The sequence below is a fragment of the Manis javanica genome, chromosome 6, assembly GCF_040802235.1.
Source record: "Manis javanica isolate MJ-LG chromosome 6, MJ_LKY, whole genome shotgun sequence".
NCBI classification, from domain to species: Eukaryota; Metazoa; Chordata; class Mammalia; order Pholidota; family Manidae; genus Manis; species Manis javanica.
The window spans coordinates 121,934,940-121,956,701 of NC_133161.1; the positions used below are offsets into that span (position 1 = coordinate 121,934,940).

The 21,762-nt window shown below is 36.3% G+C and overlaps 1 protein-coding gene across 2 annotated transcripts in view; it reads right to left on the minus strand.

The window, feature by feature from the left end:
* The window catches only part of CNTN5 (contactin 5), a 1,232,567-nt gene that overhangs the window by 84,864 nt on the left and 1,125,941 nt on the right, over positions 1-21,762 (minus strand). For both annotated transcript variants that reach the window (XM_073239418.1, XM_037025637.2), the window contains one exon: positions 13,847-13,967. In XM_073239418.1, the coding sequence (XP_073095519.1) occupies positions 13,847-13,967 (121 nt within the window). The remainder of the gene's footprint in view (positions 1-13,846; positions 13,968-21,762) is intronic.

Sequence of the window (21,762 nt, forward strand, 5' to 3'; positions counted from 1 at the left end):
CGTATTATAAGCAAAAAACAAAACCAGCACCACCCTTTCCCCACACCCCAGCCTTAAATTAATGGGTCTCTTGGCATGTATCCTGGTAGCTCTGATTTGTGAACACACAGTTGCCACTGGCACTCCTCTGGGTTAGATGGAACTATGAGATTGGTTGAAACCAGTGAGTTATGAGCTAAAAATGACTTGTGCCAGTTTTGGTTGAAGTATGTAATTACTGGTGTGAACCTGTCCACATCATTATATTTAAAATGTTTATTTAAAGAATCCTTTTTAGAAAAATACGAACACTTCTACATCAATAATCACAAACACCAGGTGAAAGATAAATTGACCAACAATTCCAGGTAGTTAGGTAGACATAAATATTTAATGTAGTTTTACATGAGTTGAAGTTTACACACTGTATATATTCTGATATAAAAGTAATAAAAGTGTATCCATCGAAGGTGATCTTTCTGAAATGGAAAATAGATATTTGAAAGTCTATGGTAGAAACTGGCAAGGATAATTAAAGATAATCAACTTGTTTATTTAAAACCTCAAGCAACCCAGATGCTAATCTGAAATTAATTTATTAAGCTAGTGTTACATAAATTTTAAGGACAGATGAGTTAAAGAATCCTGTAGGAAAATACCGTATGTGGCTCTAAAACATGCAAGGAACTGTGTTTCTGCAGAGCTTCCTATAAATCCAAACTGGGTTTACTGTGTTTGACTCATTAACTCTGCAATGTAAATTTAATATCAAGAAAATAATGGTTGATTGTATGGACCTTTAAATTCGTTCATTCTCACTATTCATTTATGAGTAATTTATATACATCCTTGTGACTTATTTCCCCAAATACACCATGAAGCAACTTTGGAATTCTCATTTCTAATGACACGCTAGGACACTGCATTTGTAAAGCCAGTCTCTTTAAGCCAGGTGCGCCCTTGGCGATGCTATGGACTAACCATAAGTAGGGAATTTTCTTTAATATGTTTTTTCTTAAGTACAGACGTGCACTTATTCTCATATATTTAGATTTTCTTTCATGATTTTTCATTGATACCAACATGTCCTATGAGATCTATATGAGACTAGGGACATGTTTCACCGCCATGGAAAACAACGAAAGTTGACAAACAAGTGTCTGGGGTCATTAATTTCATATTTTAACTAATTGAGAAAAGCAGTAGTCCCCTAAAGGACTTAAAGAAGAATGAATATTACTCCCTAAGTGCTTAATTTATCAGCTTAATGAAGGCTGACAGAAAATGGAAAAAGAACTGTCTTAGTGGTCCTTGATGGCTGCTGGCTTGAACACTGAAGATTTTTACTGCAGAACTCTAAGAAGACATTTACCATTATTAGGGCTTGGCACACACTGAAAGATGACTGCTGTCATATGGTGACAGTGAACTTGGTACAACCCTGATGCCTTCATCTAACTCATTTGGAGAAATGGAGACAGTGGGCTCTTGCAGAAGCACTTAAATAGAGCAGACCTAGAGGCTGGGTAATTTGCAACAGAGGTCCCGTATAACGGATGAATCACAGGTGGAGTGTCTGTAATGCCAGCTATCTTGTTCATGGGTATGATCGATGTTGCTTATTATCTTGACTTAACATTTGGTGAGCTGAGGTTGTAAGACAAATATGTGAGCTTTGATTTACTGATACATACAGATCAGGTGATAAACTGTCTTTGAAACAGTGAATAGGGATTTCAAATGAAGCTTACTAAATAACAGTTCTATTTCTTGAGTTGGCACAAAAGAAATAATTATATGGACCAATAACCTCCTGAACAAAACATTTAATTCAAACAGACGTTATGTATTATGCCATGGTTTTCTGTGATTAATGAACACTTAAATTAACCAAATCAAAATGCTGACAAATGAGAAAGCGGACACTTTGGTATAGATGATTAACTTACATAGTTTATAAAAAATTCTCTTTGCTTGAAAATTTGTATTTTAGACCTAGAGTGTTTTACCATCTAAAACAAATCTAGGGGAACTTGATAATCATTCATACTATTTGGTTTCAATTTTTAAAAAATCTAAGCATTTATTTCACAAGTACTTCTAAATCCTTTAGTGCCCTCAGGGGTGTTTATAAAGTCTTCTTACTCTTTATCTTAATTTTTGTATTGCTTTATTGCCAACTAAACTGAGGGCATGGCAAAGTTCTATGTAAACGGTCATAGAATGCATATTTATGTTTTAAAAATGTTGAATATTATGATGTAAATAAATTCTTAATACATATTTAGTGCTCATTTTATGGGTGTGCAGGTAGTGACGATTGTTACTGATATGAAAGCAGTACGCTTAGAACTTTGACCTCTGTTAACACTTGTGTTCTAGAATGAAATATAATTTAAGTATTTCACTTTTTTTTTTTTTTACTCAGTTTTATCCTCTTGGTGACTTTGTGTAATTGGACTTGATGCCCTTCAGTGTTTATTTCACATATGGCAAATTTCCTTGTACACTAAAATAGTTTATTGTGTTTGCTAAAGGATAGAGACCATCACAATGCATAAAAATGCATGTTAATGTAAATAATCCACATCAGGGAAGTGATGCAAGATTTCATTGATTCCGTTAACTAAATATACTGAGATGGCCCTGATGGTGTTTCACAGTCTATTTTAATGACAGTAAACCAGCAGAGAACATAATTATGCCAACCCTAGAAACATGCCAATTTGGCCCTGAGGAAGGAGAGGCAGTCACATGCTCCCCATCACCTTTAGAATGTAGTAGTGAATTGTTGTTGAAAAAGATGGACAACACAGTCAGAATCTATTATCAGATATTTCAGTCATCTGTTGGATAAATGCAAACCATTTTCCTGCCCAAACTTATCATGAAGGGCAATCTTAAAGATCAGGGAAATGGAAATTGTTCCTGTCTAGTTAAGAATACCAGCAACAGTATCTACCATTTACAGACAAGCATTCCACCCCTTGAAATCTCATTTTATTTTCCTATTAACTTTGCTAATTAGATATACTATTCTCATTTTACAAATAAAGACTTCAAAAAAGGTAAAATATACACTATGACTATGAAATGCCAAATGACTTGGTTATGGTTATGTAGTTAGTTTCAGAGTTCAAATTTCAGCCTAGGTTATTTTTATAATGCTCCACTGTGTGGGCTGGTTAAACTGGTTACTGTCACAGCCACTTTAAACAATTTGAATCATTTTAAAATTGGGCTGCTGAGATTCAACTAACATTTACCGAGCACCAGATATAGAGTTGGTAACACACTTATCCAACCAAAGTAATTGGTAACTACACTCATCATAATGAACATTTCACAGTGTATGTAATTGTCCAATCACTATTTTGTACACCCAAAACCAATATAATATTGTATATCAACTATACTTCAGTCAAAAAAAATAGGTCTAGTGCTAAGTGCTCTGGTTGCCCAAAGATCTTGCTTTTCCATATACAGGACAAATACAGCAAAATTTTCCCCACTATGTGTTATACACCTTGAATTTATGCAATTTTATTTTCTTACTGCAATAAAGTTTCAGCTGTCACTTTTATATCTCTGCTTTTCAATGCCTACCCTCTTTGAATCTTGCAGAGGTTTCCCTTCTTCTCACTCACTTTTTAGGTACCTCAGCAATAATCCATGAGATTCCTAGGGTAAATCTACTGTTCTACTTAGTAACAAGGTAGAGACCCATGTGTTTATAATTGCCAATCTTTACAAATAATGTATCAAAATAGATTTTCCATACACATACAAGAAGATCTACATATTTTAGTTTTGAAAGATGAAAAAAAGAGAGACATCTATTGGAAATATTTTTACCAAGAACAAGTCACAATTTTTTCTTGGCATTAACAGACATCATCAGGCATTCAGGTTTCCCCTCCTTCTTCACCTGGGTTGCTCTAACTCATTAGACAGCTAATTGCCTTTGTAATTCCAAATTAAGGAGGACTTAGTGAAACAGAGACATTACCTTTGCCAGGTGTTTGGGAGGACAAAATCCAAGCCGCAGTAAAAGTAAGCAAAAATTTCTTCCAGTTAACCTTAGCCCTTTCTCCATTCAGCTTTACTGAATTTTGTTGCTGTTCAATGATGTATCACTCAGAGACCAGGATACATGTTGTAATGTTACACAAAATCAAGAAAAAAAAAAAGAACTGAGCATTTTGGAATATAGGTCGAAATAAAACAAGATTTTTAGATAGAGACTAAAGTGAACTTACCTATTTTCCATTGCTTCTGTGGAGCTGTGACCAGCCACAGGGTGGATATTCAGCTGAACTTCTGCTTGAAACGTGGGTTCTTGGCAACCACATTTGGGTTATGAAAACAGGGCCATATAGTATGTTGATGCACTATAAGTCTGTATATTTTCAGCTTTACATGAAAACATACTACTACCCAATTACTTCACATGAAAACATATTACTACTCAAAAGACATACTAAACCAATCTAGGTAACAGTCACAGAAAACAGAATGTATTCAGGAAAATAAAAAGGTCAGGTTTTAGAAAGGATTCGTAGTTGGTTTAAGCTGTGTCTACACAAAGTATGAAAAGTAAGATGTTTAAACAATTTGAACAAATGAATGAATAGACAGATAAAATGCACTTCCTGTGTTCTGCCTAACTAATCTTGGTGAATTTAAGGATATTCTTCTCAATATCAAAGACCATTGTTTGTTTTGAGTTATTTTATTTTCATAACTCCTGGCATAATTCACCCATAAGTAGGTAAAAACAATGCATACCAAAGATTTGAGAGAACAGCAGCAACATTTGGAATGAAGGTCCAGAACCTGGGAAAGCAGTTAGAAGCTTTGTCCTTGCGTCATAAACGTGACAATCAGGAGAAAGTTTAAAATGAGAGAATAAGACGAGATCATGCAGAAAGAGGTCTATTCTTTGTTGATGCCTAGTGTTCCTGGTGATGCTCTGTGAAGTGGTAACCTGAGCGTCATGGAAAGAGGCCCCACAAGATGTCCTGAGAAAACAGCCGTTAGAATGTGATATTTTACACGATTGTAGAGACATTCAGATTTTCAGTAAGGTTAGTGGTCATTTATTCCAAAGTATAAAACAGAAAGTGGTAATCAAATAATGTGGAGCCTCCTGGTCACATGGTCAAAGATAAAGTCCCTGAGAGGATTAGAGAATGGGAAGCCTCTCCTCAGAGGCAGATGCCAGTGAAAAAGTGCTGTATTTGCAAGCTGATGTAGGGTGTCTTCTGTTCTCTTTCTTAGCTTAGCAAATGGCTACATGTTCTTTAATCCAGACCATGTATCATCCCCTTGGTGAAGAATCTGACTCCTAAAAGAGCAGGTCACTTCATTCCCCCATGCTTTTTACAAGCCTCTTTCCTCTCTTGTTTCGACCCTCCTTCCCACCATCCCTTCCTTCCCTGCTTTCTCCTGCCTGTTCTTTTCTCCTCTCCTTCCTTCCACAAATATTTATTAACATTTGTCAGTAAATATAATGTGTCAGGAATTAAGAGGTCCAGCAGATTCAGTGATGAATAAAATGAAAACAACCTGTCAACTGATGATGGAAGGCCATATAGTAATTTAAAATGCTAGCTTTGAAGTCAGTTGCCTGGACTCTACTCACTGTTCTTCCACTTATTAGGGTGACATTTGACAAGTCCTAAGCTTCTCCAAGCCTTAGTTTCCTTATCTGCAAATTGAGACTAAAAGCAGTACTTTTTTCTTATTGTTTTATATGATACACTAAATGGATGAAATGATTAATTTATATATAGTCTTTAGCACAATGCCTGGCATATAGGAATAATTTAATAGATGTTAACTTTTTTTATTATTATTAATGGAACTTATATCATAGAACAAAATGTGCTCTTTGTAGACTGTCATGGCACTCTTTATATTATACTAGAAAAAGACGTGTTCCTCCATGTTGGGGACATCAGCTGTGCATGGTTAGCTGGGTCTTAGCACGGTGCCTGCCACATATTATGTGCTCTATAAATGTTTGGTGAATAACTACTGGATGAATGAATGAAGGGGGAGCAATATTTAAGCTGAGCAACCTGCTCAGTGTCACCCAACTAGTAAGAGGTTGTGGGAATGTGAAGAGACTGACTTCAAAGCTCAGGCCTCCCTTCAGTGGCTGTGTCTCCCATGTCACCGCTCACCTCTCTCACCTGCTGTCATGTGGCTATCGCACCTGTCATTCCTCCCACTGACGTTGCCCTTGACAAACCATCGATTCTTTCAAATTGCTCAGTCCAGCACTGTATGTTGGTTCTTATTTTACTTGCATTTGATACTGTTGCCTATTTTCCCCTTGAAATTCTCTTTTCTCTTTGTCCCTATGTCTAGATTGACTCCCAATCTACTTCTCTCCTTATTTCCCAGATCATATGAAAAGCTTGATGATTCTTCATCAGGGTGGCCACATCATTTATCACCTAAGCCAGGACAATTTTGAGAGTGAAGAAGCATTATTAATAATTCCTCTGACATGGTACTGTTTTAGTCTAACCAAAATGTAGGTCCCTCCTCCCACTGGCCACTCAGTTAAGTATTACAACTGGCATTCATCCTTGCTAGCTCTTTCTCATTTTTCACGAGGTTCCATCATCAGATTCTGCCTGCTTTGTAATTTTTGAATATGTATATTCCTTCCTACCTCCATTACCATTGCCTTTTTTCAGACCCTTCTTATTCCTTGTCAGGATTGCCCTCGCCTCCCATCTGGCCTGCTAGCAAGTGTCTTGCCTGAAAGTTTTAGCCCCAGGCAAGTTCACTCTGGATTCAATGAGACCAAGTAAGGACAATGGACCTGTTGCAGGGCAAAGAAGGGCCTAATGTTAAGCTTTATTCTCACAGTGGCAGGTCAAGTGCTAGAATCCTGTCCTCTTCCTTCTCTGCCTCTGGGTCAGCCTCTGCCCTAGGGTTTGTCTCCACTCCAGGCTCTGCCCTCACCTCCAGCCTCTGCTCTCCTCCCTCCTGCTCTCTTGCTCTCTGCTCTAGGCTCTGCTCTTAGCACCGGAGGAACTCTTTTTATAGCAGCACAGGCAATATTGGTTTATCGCCAATGGATATACAAGCATATGCCTGCACATATGCAGCGATCTAAATACTTAGCAGTAAGCTGAGTATTACATCATTGCATGTATACAATGGGTAGATTAGATTAAGATCAGGTGAGGATCCTGGCCATGGAACTTAATTTTCCCTGCACAAGCCACTGGTCTCACTCTCCTCTAAAATACCCTCAAAAGTTTCAGAACCATCTTCTCAGAGTGCCTATCTAGTCATGTCCCTGTCTTGCTTTGACCCTTTGCTGGATGTCTATAATGTCTAGCATTAAGGTTAACCTCTTTCCCATGGCATTAAAAGGCACTTCTACCCAATTCCATTTCCTCATTTTGGCACAGAGTATGCACTCACTAAAAAATGAATGAAATCAGCATTTAAAACATAGCCCCCACATAACAAGATCTTAGGTTAACAAGTTTACATAAATGCAAATGATAGTAAATGTCATTTTTATATTAGGATGGATGTGTAAGAAAAATAGGTTAAGTTTGTGAGACAAAATACATAGTGAAATGGGATGTCCTTACAATTTGTGATTAAAAAATGTGTATGATATAAAACCTAGTTGATTAGAATTTTTCTCAAAATGAAAGGGAAGTCTGAGTATTTGTTTTCAAAATAGCAAAATGCTGCCATCAAGAGATCCAGGGAAGTCTAAGTCATAACTGAAATATCAATGCCTAAAAGAGAATTTGACTTCTAGCCAGCACTTAACATTTATTGAGTGAATAAAACACACAAAATTTGGTCTCCATCAACTGGTTGTCTGTATACAATGGCAGTTCATTTGTTCATTTGTTATTTGCAGATATAGATATGTTATATACACACAAATTGCTTAATTCATTTTAATCAGGGCATTTCAGTCAACTATCACTTCAAATAAATGTGGTTCAGAGAATCCAAACATATGATTGAGCAAAACAATGTTACTTTTTAGTCAGTTTTTAGAGATCCACAGGTTAGCAAGAAACCATAGGAAAAGTATAAGACAAAAGAAACTAACTGGCTATTCAGTGACTAACAGAAATCTTATGGTGTCAATCAAACTAGTTATTGTAGAAAAAAATCTAAGCTAGGGAAGTAAGTGATTGGTATATGTTATTTAAATAATCTTATCTAATAATAGTGATAGTAGTGATCTAAAATTTCCACAATGATGCCAGATATTTCAATAAGACATTGCATGAATTAGAGCAGACACTCTTCAAGAGGGAGGACATTTCATATCTCTATTTCAAAGATTTTTTTAATATTGTAAAAGTAAATATATTAACTGGATAACTTCTTTTCTGCTCTAAAGCATAAATTCTTTGCAAATATGCTTAGTAATAATATTAATTAAGATGAAATTTACACTGAAAACATTTGTCTTTGTTCTTCAATCTCCAAATACCAGCATATTGCCAGTTCTGCCTTTTTGTGGCTGCCGACTCTTTCTTTTTCACTAGAGACTCTTGAGTCCAAGACATGACTCCACCATATGAAGGACTGTACAATCTTCAGTTATATGGCATTGCATATTAGATCAATGGTGAGAAAGAGTTTACCCAAAGATAAACTCTATCTCCCAAAAGTTACTTGTGTTAAATACCTGTGCATTTTAAAGCTTGAAACTTTCAGAAATGGCTAGATGCTATGGATAACCACTTATATCAGCTTGAAATCTACATGGTTCACAAGGGTAGTATTGTGAGAGCTATAAAGATGGAGCACATTAATACTGCTTAATTATCAAATAAACATGTATTAGATATGCATGTTCAAGGTTTTCACTTAGCTTGAGTTTCCCTTGGTGTTTGGGGAAGTGTTAGTACTTGCATCCTTGCAAGGGAAGGAGGCAGAAGACTCTCAAACTTCCCTCTTTTGCTAGTAAGATCACTGAAAATTACAGCTTGGGGAGAATTTGGAGAGTATTTAATCAAAGATTCACCAGGTAATAATGGGTTTCTTTAGGTTATTTTCAACTATTTGAAAACAAAACAAAACAAATAACACTTTATAACTAGCTAAAATGCAAAGTTTCTTTGCTGTTGGTTGCAAATAAAATCACCTAGTTTGTTGAAACCGGCTACCTCATGATGATAAGTTTTCATGGGAATTTAAATAGAAATACAAATTGATGATTATCTCAACACAATAAACAAAATCTTTCAAAATATAAGGCTCATGGGGTAGAAGAATAAAACTGATCTTTTGTGTAAAATGCTGCTAAAACTTTTGAGTAGACAATAATACGCTAATTTTACAGATGAGATAACTGAAATTTAGATAGCTTTATTGTAAGTGATCCCCTCCCTTTGCTAAAGTCCTTTTGTTCCTGTAGATTAATATATAATTTAATAGCTATGATGGCTGGCTTTATTGGTGTCTTATCTATGTAGGTTCACAAGGCTGCCAGGTTAGCAGGTCTCCATACTTGGATTAATGCTCTGCTGTCATTTTCTTGAAATTCTCACTGAGATTTGAACAAGGGGCTCTACATTTTCATTTTGAACCAGGCCCCCAAAATTATGTAGCTAGTCCTGTAGCTGTGCCCATGTACTTTCCTCATACCTCATATTTCCCCTAAAAGACTGAAAGACACCCAAGGAGCTTCTGCTCTTTCTCTCTGCATTCCCAAAGGTGTCCTCCACACTAGTGACCTGAGGAACCTAGAGCCACAGAGAGGGCTTGGTGTCTTCCTCTTTCTGATCTGAGTGCCTAGCTCAGTGCTTGATACAGAGCAGGTGCCAAATGAGTGGGTGAGGGAATAAATGAATAGCAAATTGTCAAAAAATACCTCTTGATTTATTTAATTGACAAAACAGCCAAAGTTTAAATAGATTTAATTTTGCAGTGAAGTGACTCAGTGGTTTGGGAGAGAATACAGGCAAAATGTTCAAGGAAAATATCTTTCTTGGAAAGCATTAATGGAATTGAATTGATGGAAAGTTTACGGTAAGATTGAAAGACAGGTTGAAGTCCAGGTTGAATAAGAAGTGGTATATGGGAAGAGGGATGAAAGGTTAAAAGCAGAGATGTCCATCAACAAGTTACATCCTGAGTTGGATTCCTTCTTCTCAAATTCAACTTAATAAACATCAGAGTCATCCTATAGGTTGTACTTCAAGAAATGAAAATTGTCCAAGTTTGGGGTAAGGACATATTATAAGGAAGGAACCAAGGGATTATTGATTCTTCTTCTTTGACTATCTTAAGAGTTTCTTGACCTATTAATTTGCATCAGTAAACAGGTAATATGAATAAAAATTTGCATGAAGGAGTGCATTTTTTCTAATTGGTTCTTCTATTTCTGGACAGAATAGAGAGTTCATCCTCTCATTCCCAGTTACCCTGCCTTAGTTAAACACATTTTATTCTTTAAACCATGATACTTTCCTATCCTTATATTCACTTAGTGGCAAGTGTTTCTAACATTCATTTTTGTAAAATAAAATAAATAATAAAGACTAACATTCTTTTCTTTGGAGTCTTTCATGTTTCTTATATTGCTTGGGGGTATCAGTTGTTTACAAATTGTGTATCCCCCTCTGACAGGTTACCTCTTAATGGTCTTTCTCCTTTACCCTGGATAACATAATACAGATCTATCCATCTTCAAAGAGGTTCCCTGTAGCATTGTCTAGCCTTACTTTCTCCATTGTTGCTCTATCACTTATGAGTAAGTGACTTAAGTTGTGCACAGATGTCCAGGTGTGGCTTTAATTTCTTTTTTATATCCCAGCAAAATAATTTCTTTTAACATATTCATTACTTCTATTGTGGTTCTCCAAATTATGCATGGTGATGTTATAATGCTGGTTCACTGAATATTAAATGTGTGAGAGCAAGCAATTTTATGCTTCAGATGATTATTTATGGGAAATTCAATTTTTGGAGGATGATAGTAATTGTGCAATAGAGGTGAATAATAGCACTGACATTCACAAGTAAAATAAAGCAACAGTGAAAATAAGCATTTGGGGGAAAGAAAGCTTTAAAGAGGTGAGTGGGAAGAGAAGCCGGGAGCATTACTAGTCAAGAGCACTCAGATTCTAAACAGGCGATGGTGAGGTCTGGGGGCCACACATCTGAGCTTCCAGTTCAGTGTACTTGTGAGGCCAGGTGAAGAATTTCTGGACTTGGGGAGATGCACAAGAGAATTTCATAGAATGTGTCAGATGGGAGAAAAGATGATGAAAAATTCAACTTCCATCAATCTAGGAGAGCACAGATTTTTTTTTCTCTTCTAAAGCTCCACTGAAATAGAATTATAGGGTTATAAGGATGTGTTCCTTGCCACCTGAAATGTTCTTCATGCTCAGCATTGACTAGTGAACTGCTGAGACAATCCAGTGATGGTAATTCTATAAGGAGATGGACGGGGAGGGGTTTGTCTTTATTTGATACAAACGTAAAGAAGTTGTGCTTTGAGAATTCTGCTCCCAGACTTGTAGTTATCATTAGAAAAACTCCACCTACAATGCTCGGCTGTGTGGCTCTGTGTCCTCTACTATTAGGACATTTCATGTTTAAAAACCACCAAATGGAGGAGTGGGAGAAAGGAGAATGGCAGAATATAACTATTTTCAGTTTTATTTCACAAGCCAACATTAAAGACAGCAGTATTCAAGCATGCAAGTTCCTTCAATTACCAGGAGCTGTTAACTTTAAAGAAAAAAATCGTAAAAAAATAAAAAGCAACCAGAACCCTTAGTTCAGTTTTTAAATTTCTATGAGAGCAACTAGGCAGAAGAGACTAGCTATTTTGACTGATTTTAGAAAGTAATGCAAATATACAAAAGAAAATTGGCAACTTGATCAAACTCACTTCAAATGAAAGCTTGAGCTGAATGTCACATGAATATTCAGACAATAGCAACCTGTTTGAAATTGCTATAGAGTGTAATTCCAAAATTTATGCATTTCATAATCTCCTAGGCATAAAGCCAAAGGCTAAAGGAGAAGAACACAAAAAAAGTTGAACCTGAATTATGTTCTAAACCCTGTTGAGTTTAATTTTACTTACAAAGCAGAATGTTAGCGTGCCACTTAAATTTGCCTCTCACAGCCTCAAACAAATACCTAGTTTCTTCTTATCAGCCTCTAAATTGTGTTATTCATTTGGAAAGCTCCAATTTTCGAAGCATCATTTTAAATTACTAGGGAAGTGCTACACAATAAATACACATAATCTAAAACAGACCATAGCAAGAGAAGAAAGCAATTTTCTATAAATTTGGCTGCAGTATGTGGGAGGTATAGTTCTGTGAGCCTTGTAACTTTGAAAGGCATAAAGGGAAAATTTTAGCTAGGTGGAATATCATGAAAGGATGAGCACTTTAGAAAGCTGATGTTTTAAAAAATTGGGTAATGCATATATACATTCTTGATATAAATTTGGAAAAATGTTAAAATAATGAAAATAACCGTCTGAGCAGAAACAAACACACAAAAAAATGAACAAGCCACCACTCACCCAGACACCCACTTGTTTCAAAACAACATTTCACCTAGACCAGTGATGGATAAACTACTAAAAATCAATAAATCTGTGATGATATATCCAACTAAAACAAAGAGACAATGAAACTTACAATATGCCTTGTATTTGTTGCTCAATATTTTATAATATTAATGAGTTCTTAAAAATTATGATTGAAAAACACTCCAAGTAGAAAAGACAGGTAAATCTAAAATGTAAGTTTTTGCCATGGATTGTGGAACTTCAGAGGTCATGCAAGGGGTCTCAGCATGCAATATGACCACCACTCAAAATGCAATTGTTCACGATCAAAATGGGAAAAGTACTAGGTGAGAGTCTGGTAATGTTCCAGTTCTCATCTTGAATGGTAGCTTCATTTTGTGATTTTTTTTTCACTGAAATGTACACATGTGAACTGTGAAATTTCTTGTAGGTATATTTTATCCCAATATAAAGCCAAAAGAAAAGAAAAAAGAGGAAAAAAGGAAAAGAAGAAAAGAGAGAGGAGAGAGAGAGAGAGAGAGAGAGAGAGAGAGAGAGAGAGAGAGAGAGAGAGAGGGAGAGAAAGGAAGGAAGGGAGGGAAGGAGGGAGGGAGGGAGGGAGGAAGCAATAAAAAGTGCATGTTAGGAGCTGAATTTCCTGATTTCCTGTACTGGGAGAATAATGTGGGAAGAGAAAGAAATTGGTGCTGAAGCCATTTACTTAATTCAAATAAAACATAGTTTTATTGGGTCACAGAATTGGTGGCCTAGTTCATAGTTGGAAACCACTTAACTGTCATTTCTGCACAGAAAGACTGTGTTGACATTTTTAGACTTCTAAAAAATCCCTGTCACTTAACAGTTACAAATGCCACCATATTAGGCATGCAGTTTTCCTGCTTTCAGAAGCAGAGTTCAGAAGTCAATGGAGGAAAAAAAATGCCCAGAGGGGGTTTCACTAGGTTTATATTTGAAAACCACATATGCCCACAAACAAATTTTATCTCTGTTGTCCAAGGGTCTTTGTGGCTCAACTGTTTAAAAATTCTGTTCAGCATTAAGTTGCTTAAACACTTAGCAACCACTTACTACTAAAGGTGTTTTGGACCCCAAAGTTGGATCTGTAGGTATTGTCTATTACTAAGTAGCATTTTTCCGTGTAATATTTTCAAAGGCAAAAAGATAAGCAAAAATGACATATATTGTAAAATTGAAAGTAAAATGCACAGTACTGATGTGCTCAAAGTCCATGCATTGAAATTCCTTTGTATGATAATTTATGGTGATCATGTCTTCAGACTGCACTATTAGCATACTCACCCCTAACAAGAAGTTCTGCCTCATCTGACACACTGTCTGCTGTGGTCTGTACCCTGCAGCCATATCTCCCAGCATGCATCAGAAGGATGTTCCTGATCATTAAATCTGCAGAGGATGCTTGCTGAAAGAGGGATGAAGTGCCAGTTTAAAATGTTGCAAATCTGCCTAGTTCAAGGTGGTTTAAGGGGAACTTTGCATATTCAGTCAAAAAGCCTGTTTTTGGCTTTACAATTTATATGACAATTCAGAAATCAAACATGCCCCATTTTAAGGAACACATGGAGGTTATGTTTTTAACTGCTAATAAAGGGTTGAACATTTAATATTGCATATAATGATTTAGCAGCTATGATATTTAAGAAATATCGAAATATGCACAATTTCATGCCTTTAAAATGATAGGAAAAATAATCAGTGAGCAAAAATTATTACTTTGCTATTCAGAGACAGGCTTATTTTTGCGGCAAGAAAGCAGTATTGAAAGGAATAACAGCTTGTAGTAATTAATTATGAGAAGCTAGCCCTCAAAAGATGATCTTGTGTGGCTTTACTGAATGGGTCCTTCAGTAAGTACACATTCTGTGGGCACAGAAGGAGAAGTGCTTAGAGGAAAGCTTGCTGGTCCCCAAACCATGTGTTCTACTTAACAAAGATTTATTCCTCCCTCCACCGCCACCTTCAGGGAGCAGGGTCAGCCTGCACCTCTGTCAATCAGTGCAGGTACAAAACACAAAGGAGGTTTGCAACAGCTGATTCTTAGGGCAAGATGATTAGGACGTAGTTGAAGAGTGACTGCAGGTAAGGAGATCAGGAAGTACCAGGGAGAACACATTTTAGAAGTATTAGTTCATGGGATCAGTGATGTTCTCACACTTCAGAAAGAGGGGTACAAACCTTTTACTAATTAATCTTGTCTTTCATTTAGTCTAACAGGAAAGACAGATTTCCTTTTCTGTGTGAATATATAAAGATCTGGAATTTACAACAACTCATGAAGTGTTTTGTTCAGATAATGACACAGCAAAACTTGGATCTGCTCTTCAGTTTCCACATCGCAGTCAAAGACACTTGACTGGAATGAGAGTACATGCAGGCAGTTTGGAATGGTCTCTGCAAAGAACTCAGCCCTTTCCTCCAACAGTAATTGAGCACATGAAAGTATGTTTAATATAAGCTATAGAGAAGCACCCCAAATTAGAGATATTCTATTTTTTGATAGAATGGGTAAATTACCTTAGAAAATGATTAATTTGTCCTTAGAGGGCAGTATCCTGATGATTATTTAAGAGTTAAGTTATTTGCCTTTATTTTGAAATAGACCCATGGGTTATATGAAAATCACAAAGGTGAGAGGGGTTTCTAGAAATCCTTTGAATTTTTAAAAATTAGCATTCATTCATAGAAAGGGTGTGAAGTTGTTGGAAGTTTTTACCTCTCAAATAATGTATGTTTCCTTAAATGAATTACTTAACTGTATACTATGTTTTAGACCATTTCTTCTGGTAATTCATTTATATTTTTCCCCTTCCTATTAGTCTTATGACAGGAACTTCTGAAGGTACTGATGTTTTCTCTCATGAAATAATTGTTAGACATAGTCTGGTTTACTCATTTACAAGGCAATGCGTCATGGTGAGAATGCATTTAAATGTCAAAACAATTATTTCAAGAAATGTGACATTTGTCCAGTGAATGTCCTACATTGCCTATTTCCTTAGGATAAAGTGTTACTCTTAAATTTCATTTTCTCATCTCTACTAGACTAAGTGCTCACTTCTTTCATTAGTTTCAAATCCACATAATTTAATGCTGTGTAAATGAGCATCAACACATTTATCAATTGATGTAGTTGCCTCCGTGAAAATATCCTTTCCCCCAGATTTCTACGAAGCTCTCCTAAACAACTAAAATGATCAGGAATCCAGTGCACACTACTGGCCCAGACCAGGGCTTCTGTCTAACGGAAAAGCCAAGGAGAGGACCAGGAAATCAGGAAGGACTTTATTTCCAGAAGTAACACTTCGGAAAGACTGTGTTTTGTGCTTTTTGTTTGTTTTGTTTTTTTATTTGCTTGCTTATCATTATCACAAACTGGTGGTAGTTTAACAGCAGAAAACAATACTGATTTTAAGTCATTTTTCAGGCTCACATTTTTGAAAAATTATTTCATGAAACTACATTCCTGTGATTAAATAATTGATTGTTTTACTGTCCAGCCCTTTTTATTCCCAAACAATTTATTCTATTTTGTTCTGGACAAAAGTCTCAAAGCCTTTGTTCTTTTTGTTGAATTATAGTGAAAGGAAAGCTTACTGGGATTAAGAACAGGGTTCACTGAAAAATCACATAAAGGTCCAAGGAATTCAGGAAGGTGAGGCATAGATTATCTTTCCAATGTTGTCCTTTACTTGGTGACTGCAATTAATAGTGTGTGATGCTCTATAAAGTGGTTAAAGTTCCATCACCTTCCATCAGGTATAAAAGGTCTACAGCCTATTGCAAATCTATTAGTATTATGACTATTGAGGCATTGCAATCATCTCATTTTGGGCCTGTCCCTTCTCTTTTGGATTGTATCTGCATTATATTTTTACAATTCTAGGCAGAGAAGATTAAAAGTAAAATGAATGGATTGTGAACACTTAAACCTAAATTACCCTTTCAGTAGATTTACTGCCCTTTCCAGAGAAGTAATGAAAAGAATTCAAGTGGGAGCCCATTATACTTAATCTCAGCCCACAGTATGCAGCTCCTGAGAGAGAACCTCCACAATTTAGTGCACTTTTAATGAAATAGTTACTTACAGCAGATGCTTGTTTTCTTAAGCTTAAACCTCGTTTTCACTTTTTCTCTCTTAGGAGTTACTCTCTCTTTTCTTGTTTTCTTTGACACTTGCTTTATAACCCATCTTTTCTTTGCTGTTTCTTTGGTGTTATGAACAAATTGTGTTAAATGCTGCTTCAAATGAACTTCCCCACAACTAGTGCTTAATACAATGATCCAAGCATTGTGCACCTAGTATGGTGCATGATGCATAGTGAGAGCTCAATAAATATTTGTCGAATGGGTGAATTAATAACATAGAGGCCATATATGTTCACTCTCTAAGAGCAGCAACTTGGCTAAGTCATTTATATATCTTGGTAACAAAGCTTCATTAGATTATTAACTAGATCATTGTAACTTTTACTTATGACTTTGAAATAATAAAGGACATGTCCTTCCACTAAAGTCCAGGTTTTTTTAAATAGTATTTTGTTAAGGATATTTACAGTTGTACTCATAAAGACATTGGCTTATAATATTTTTTTATTGAGGTATTACTGATGAAAATTTTGTATGTGTTTCAAATATACAACACAGTGGTTCAACAGTTAAGTCCAGTTTTATTGGTTCTTACTTTGACTAAGTGGGTTCTACTCATCAGTGTTGATAAGACTGTCATTCAAGACTTCCTAAAATTGGAAGCTTATCTAACTTTGCTATTCAAAGTATCTGCTGGTTCTTGCTGCCTTGAACATAAAGTTCAGTCTCCTTATTTCAACATAGAATGTTCCCCAGAGCATGACTCCACCTTCTACACCTGAGTCCTGTGCTTCTACGACACTGACCTCACATTTCCCCATGCATGGGTGCACTTCCCGTGAGCACGCCTATGTTCTCGCGCAGATGCTCTTTCTCCTTCCTTTGCCTGGGAAGATAATTTTAGAAACACCTCAAACACCTTCTCCTTGGTAGAGCCTTTGTGGGCAGTCCCTAGGTTCCATAGCTCTGCCACTGTTTAGTTATGTTTCAAGAGCACTTTGCTAAAGTCTCTCCGCTAGCACTTGGCATTCTTGGAAGTCTCCCCCAGGTCCATTTTGGGCGTTCCCAGAGCTAAGCTAGGGACAGCTGCCGCTGATGATCACTGGGTGAGCTGACGAAAGCATGAATGGCTTCCTTCCTTCTTTATGCTTGACAATACCTCCTCCTCCTCCTCTTTTTTTTTTCTTAAAAATATTAAGAAGGGAAATAGGAAAAGACTATTTAGGAAAACAGCAGAATAGAGTACTTAAAGAGTATATGCAGGTTTCGTAATGACAAAGAATTGTGTAAACCCCTGCAACACCACTTACTAAATTTTGAACTTGGGAAAATTACTCTGCTGTTCAGAGCTTCTCTCGCAGCTTCACTGCGATAATGCAAGTAAAGTCCGTAGCAGTGTGTTTGGCACATTTTAAGTGTTTGATAGATGTTATCTGCTAAAGGGCAGTATAATTGCACTCTTAGCCAAGAGAGACATTTCTTTAATTGGTATTCACTCCTTCAACAAACTGGATATCAATGTTTTCCATAGTTACAGTAAATATCAAGCTTTATTTTATATGTATCTATCCCTCCTTTCTCTCTTATAGAAAACCAGTGTACCAGAATAAGAAGACCTGAATTCTAGCCTTAGTTCAGCACCTCCTAGCCCTGTGACTCTGGGAAAGTCACATTATGGTGATAAGAACAGCTGCACTGTCTCTCTCGTGAGTATTGAGGGAAATCAAGTGAAAACAATGTACATATATGAACAATTGGGAAATGCCTCAAAAGTATGAAGTTCTTTTAGATCATTCTTTTTCATCAGGATTTAGCAGAATACTGTACATACAATAAGCTCCCTGAGAATGTTAGAGAGAGAGAATTCATCTCTCCCCAAGGGGATGAATCATCTAAGCAAAATAAGTTAAATTGAGTGTTCTCATAGGTAGATGACCCAGACAGAAGCTTGCAAGGGTGTGTCAGTTTCTATGCTCTTATTTAGGGTTTAGTTAACTTTCTCAAGGGGCTCACAAAGAACATTTTCAGTATTCCTAGACCCCGACAAAAACACACATAAACCATTCCTCTCTATAAAGCAAAGTAATACATAAAATCTATGAGAAACAATTTTTAACATATTTTCTAACATAAGAAACTAGGTATCAGCTATGAGACATGTGTTATTAAATATGATTAATGTTATTGACATAAAATCTTAGACAGTTAATGGATTTTCCTGGTAACAGTATTTCTTTTTCCTTGAGGATAATTTGTTTAAAGTACCATACCAGGATAAGGAATTATATGCATAACATTCATTTTTTTACTACAACTGTTTTTTTTTCTCTCTCAAACCTTTATACAATAGTATTTACCTCTATGATGACATGGGTTTTAATACAGTTTTTAAGAAAGTAGCTAATATCGCATACTTAAATAACTGGACACATTATCTGAAATAGAAATATTAATTGCTACCAGTGAAGAAAATACTAGACAAATAACTCTTTGCCAAAAACATTTATGTCTAATATGGTAAAATTTTAAGTGTCTAAAAATGTATTGAAGACTAAAAATGGCTCTAACATCTCATTACTGGGACCTTGGTGTTTCATTTCCAACACAAATTCTAATACTTTTTTTAAAACCAAGAAAAATACAGAAACAGTTTTACGTGGTGAAATCCATTAAAGAGGAAAACAAGTTGATGACTCATTGATGAACTTACGGTAGCTCGTTCATTTAGTACTATATCCAAATTCTGTCATTTAGTATTATAGGCACAAAGTCATAAATTCATGGGATCAGTCCTCTACCTTGGTTAAAATGAAGCATTATCAAGCAGCTCAAGGAATACACAAGACCAAATACAATTACATTTTAATATAGTGAACTTAAAAATAAAAATGTTAAGTTACACTTATTTCCTGGATGACAAAATTAGGTATAAGAAGAATATGAAATGAATGACAAAAAGCCACGTGTGCCCATTAGTGTTCCCCCTTTCTCGAATAGACGTGCAGGACCAGGAGGGTGCTATTGAACATGCCAGCAGATGCCATACTTAGGGGCCTTGTTTGTGCCCTGATTCTTGAAGGAAGTCTCTTATCTGGTCATATGTACATTGAGTTTCCTTTCCCTGGTAGTGAGATAAAAGGATTCCTTTATCCAAATTCACATAAATGACCAAGGCAAAAGGGCTCTGCTATACACTGACTGTCTTTCCCCAGAATCCATATATTGAAACCTAATCCCCAATATGGTGGTTTTGAAGGTGGGACGTTTGGGGAGTAGAATAAGGGTGAGTGAAGCCCTCGTGAATGAGATTAGTGCCCTTATAAAAAAGACCCCATAGAGCTCTCTCACCCCTTCCCACGCGAGGGCACAGTGAGAAGATGGCCACCTTTCAACCAGGAAGCAGGCCCTCACCAGATTGCATCTTGCTGGCACCTTGATCTTGGACTTCGCAGCCTCCAGAACTGAAAGAAATAAATTCTGCTTTGTATACCCAGTCTGTGGTATTCTGTTAGAGCAGCCTTGATGGATTAAGACAGGCTCTGGGTGCACAGCACATCACTTTTATATTCATCTCATGCTTCTAAGTTAAAAGAGGCATGAAATAGATAAGGTCACACAATTTATCAGCCTTATGCTTTCTTGAACTTACTCTTAGCTCCATTCTAGTTGTGGCCAAAGTCTGTCTTAACATGACTGTTGAGAGTATTTGACTCATCATCCTTCTTTTACATTTATACAGTTGTTACTACTTCATTCAACAGATACTTATTTCTATGTGCTATGCTAAGTTGGTATACAGGTATAAATTCTGCACTTACAGAGTGTCTAGTCTAATCCAGCTTTGATGGAAAAAGCATAGGAATGTGAAGCAGCTTTCCTCTTATCTGTACCTAGTATTGGAAGAGATGTGAAGGAGAGAAATGGATGTGATATCCGATTCCACAATATTCACACCAAGTCCAGGGGAGATAGTTTCTCTTTCTGTGTCTCAAATCATTCCATGAGCACTGACTCCTACAGTTAGATTTTTAATAGTAGTTTTCAAACCAGATCTTTGTATTTTCTGCCTTTTCCCTTCTCTATCTCTTACTTTTACACATATGGCATGCCACTGCTACAACAGTTGCTATTTAAAACTGATTTTATTTACAATCTCAAAAATCTTCACTGACTATTTTCACCCTGTCTTCTTCTACAAGATGGTCCAAAGTCTTAGCCAGCATTTCAGGCTGGACTTAACTTATATTGTCTCACTATAGTGGAAAATGTATTCTCTGCACCTTTCTTCAAGTTGGTCCTCACTGATCTGCTGAAGTCTCCAGGTTCTGTCTCATATGTTAAGGCCTTCTTTAAGTCTTAGCTCTCAGAAAGGCTTAACTGATCACAACCACTGGCTATGTAATTTGTGGGTCCCAGTGAAAAAAGAAAATGTGCAATCCTTGTCCAAAAATTATTAAGAATTTCAAAATGCTGACAGCCAAGCATTACACTAAGCATAAGACCCTTCTCAGTGTGAGTTCCTGTGTGACACCATGGAGTTTGCTCACCGATGCAGTCGGTCCTGCTGAACCTTTCAGTTCACACTGATACTGCCTATGCTCTTCTGGAACATGTACACATTCTAGGCAGTGGTATACTTTGGAATAACTATCAAGGAGTTGGCATCTCTTTATAAATTGTAAAATTTATAAAGACTTATCCTTGCCTACCTTAATGTCTGTACCTCCTCTTTTATTCTTGACTTATTATTTGAGACTGACTTGCAGTCTTTTTCTCAATGCATGTTGGGAGTAAAAATAGAAATAGAATAGATTATATGTTCTTAAGACTTGTGTTAAAAAACACAGTGATGTAAAAAGATGTTAACAATCATTAGAGGCAATAAATGTTTTTTCTTAAAGTAGATTACCTCATTGCCTAGTAATTGAATAACTTACTGCCTTTCACTAAGCCTACATCTCTTAAATTATGTCTCACTGATGTTACATAAAGATGGCAGGACTAGTAGAAAAACATTTTGTTCATCTATACATTAGCTTGTGCTTTGTAAATACACTGTTTTGTTAAAAACCATTTTTTATTTATAAATATTTTGTAAATACAACTAGTAG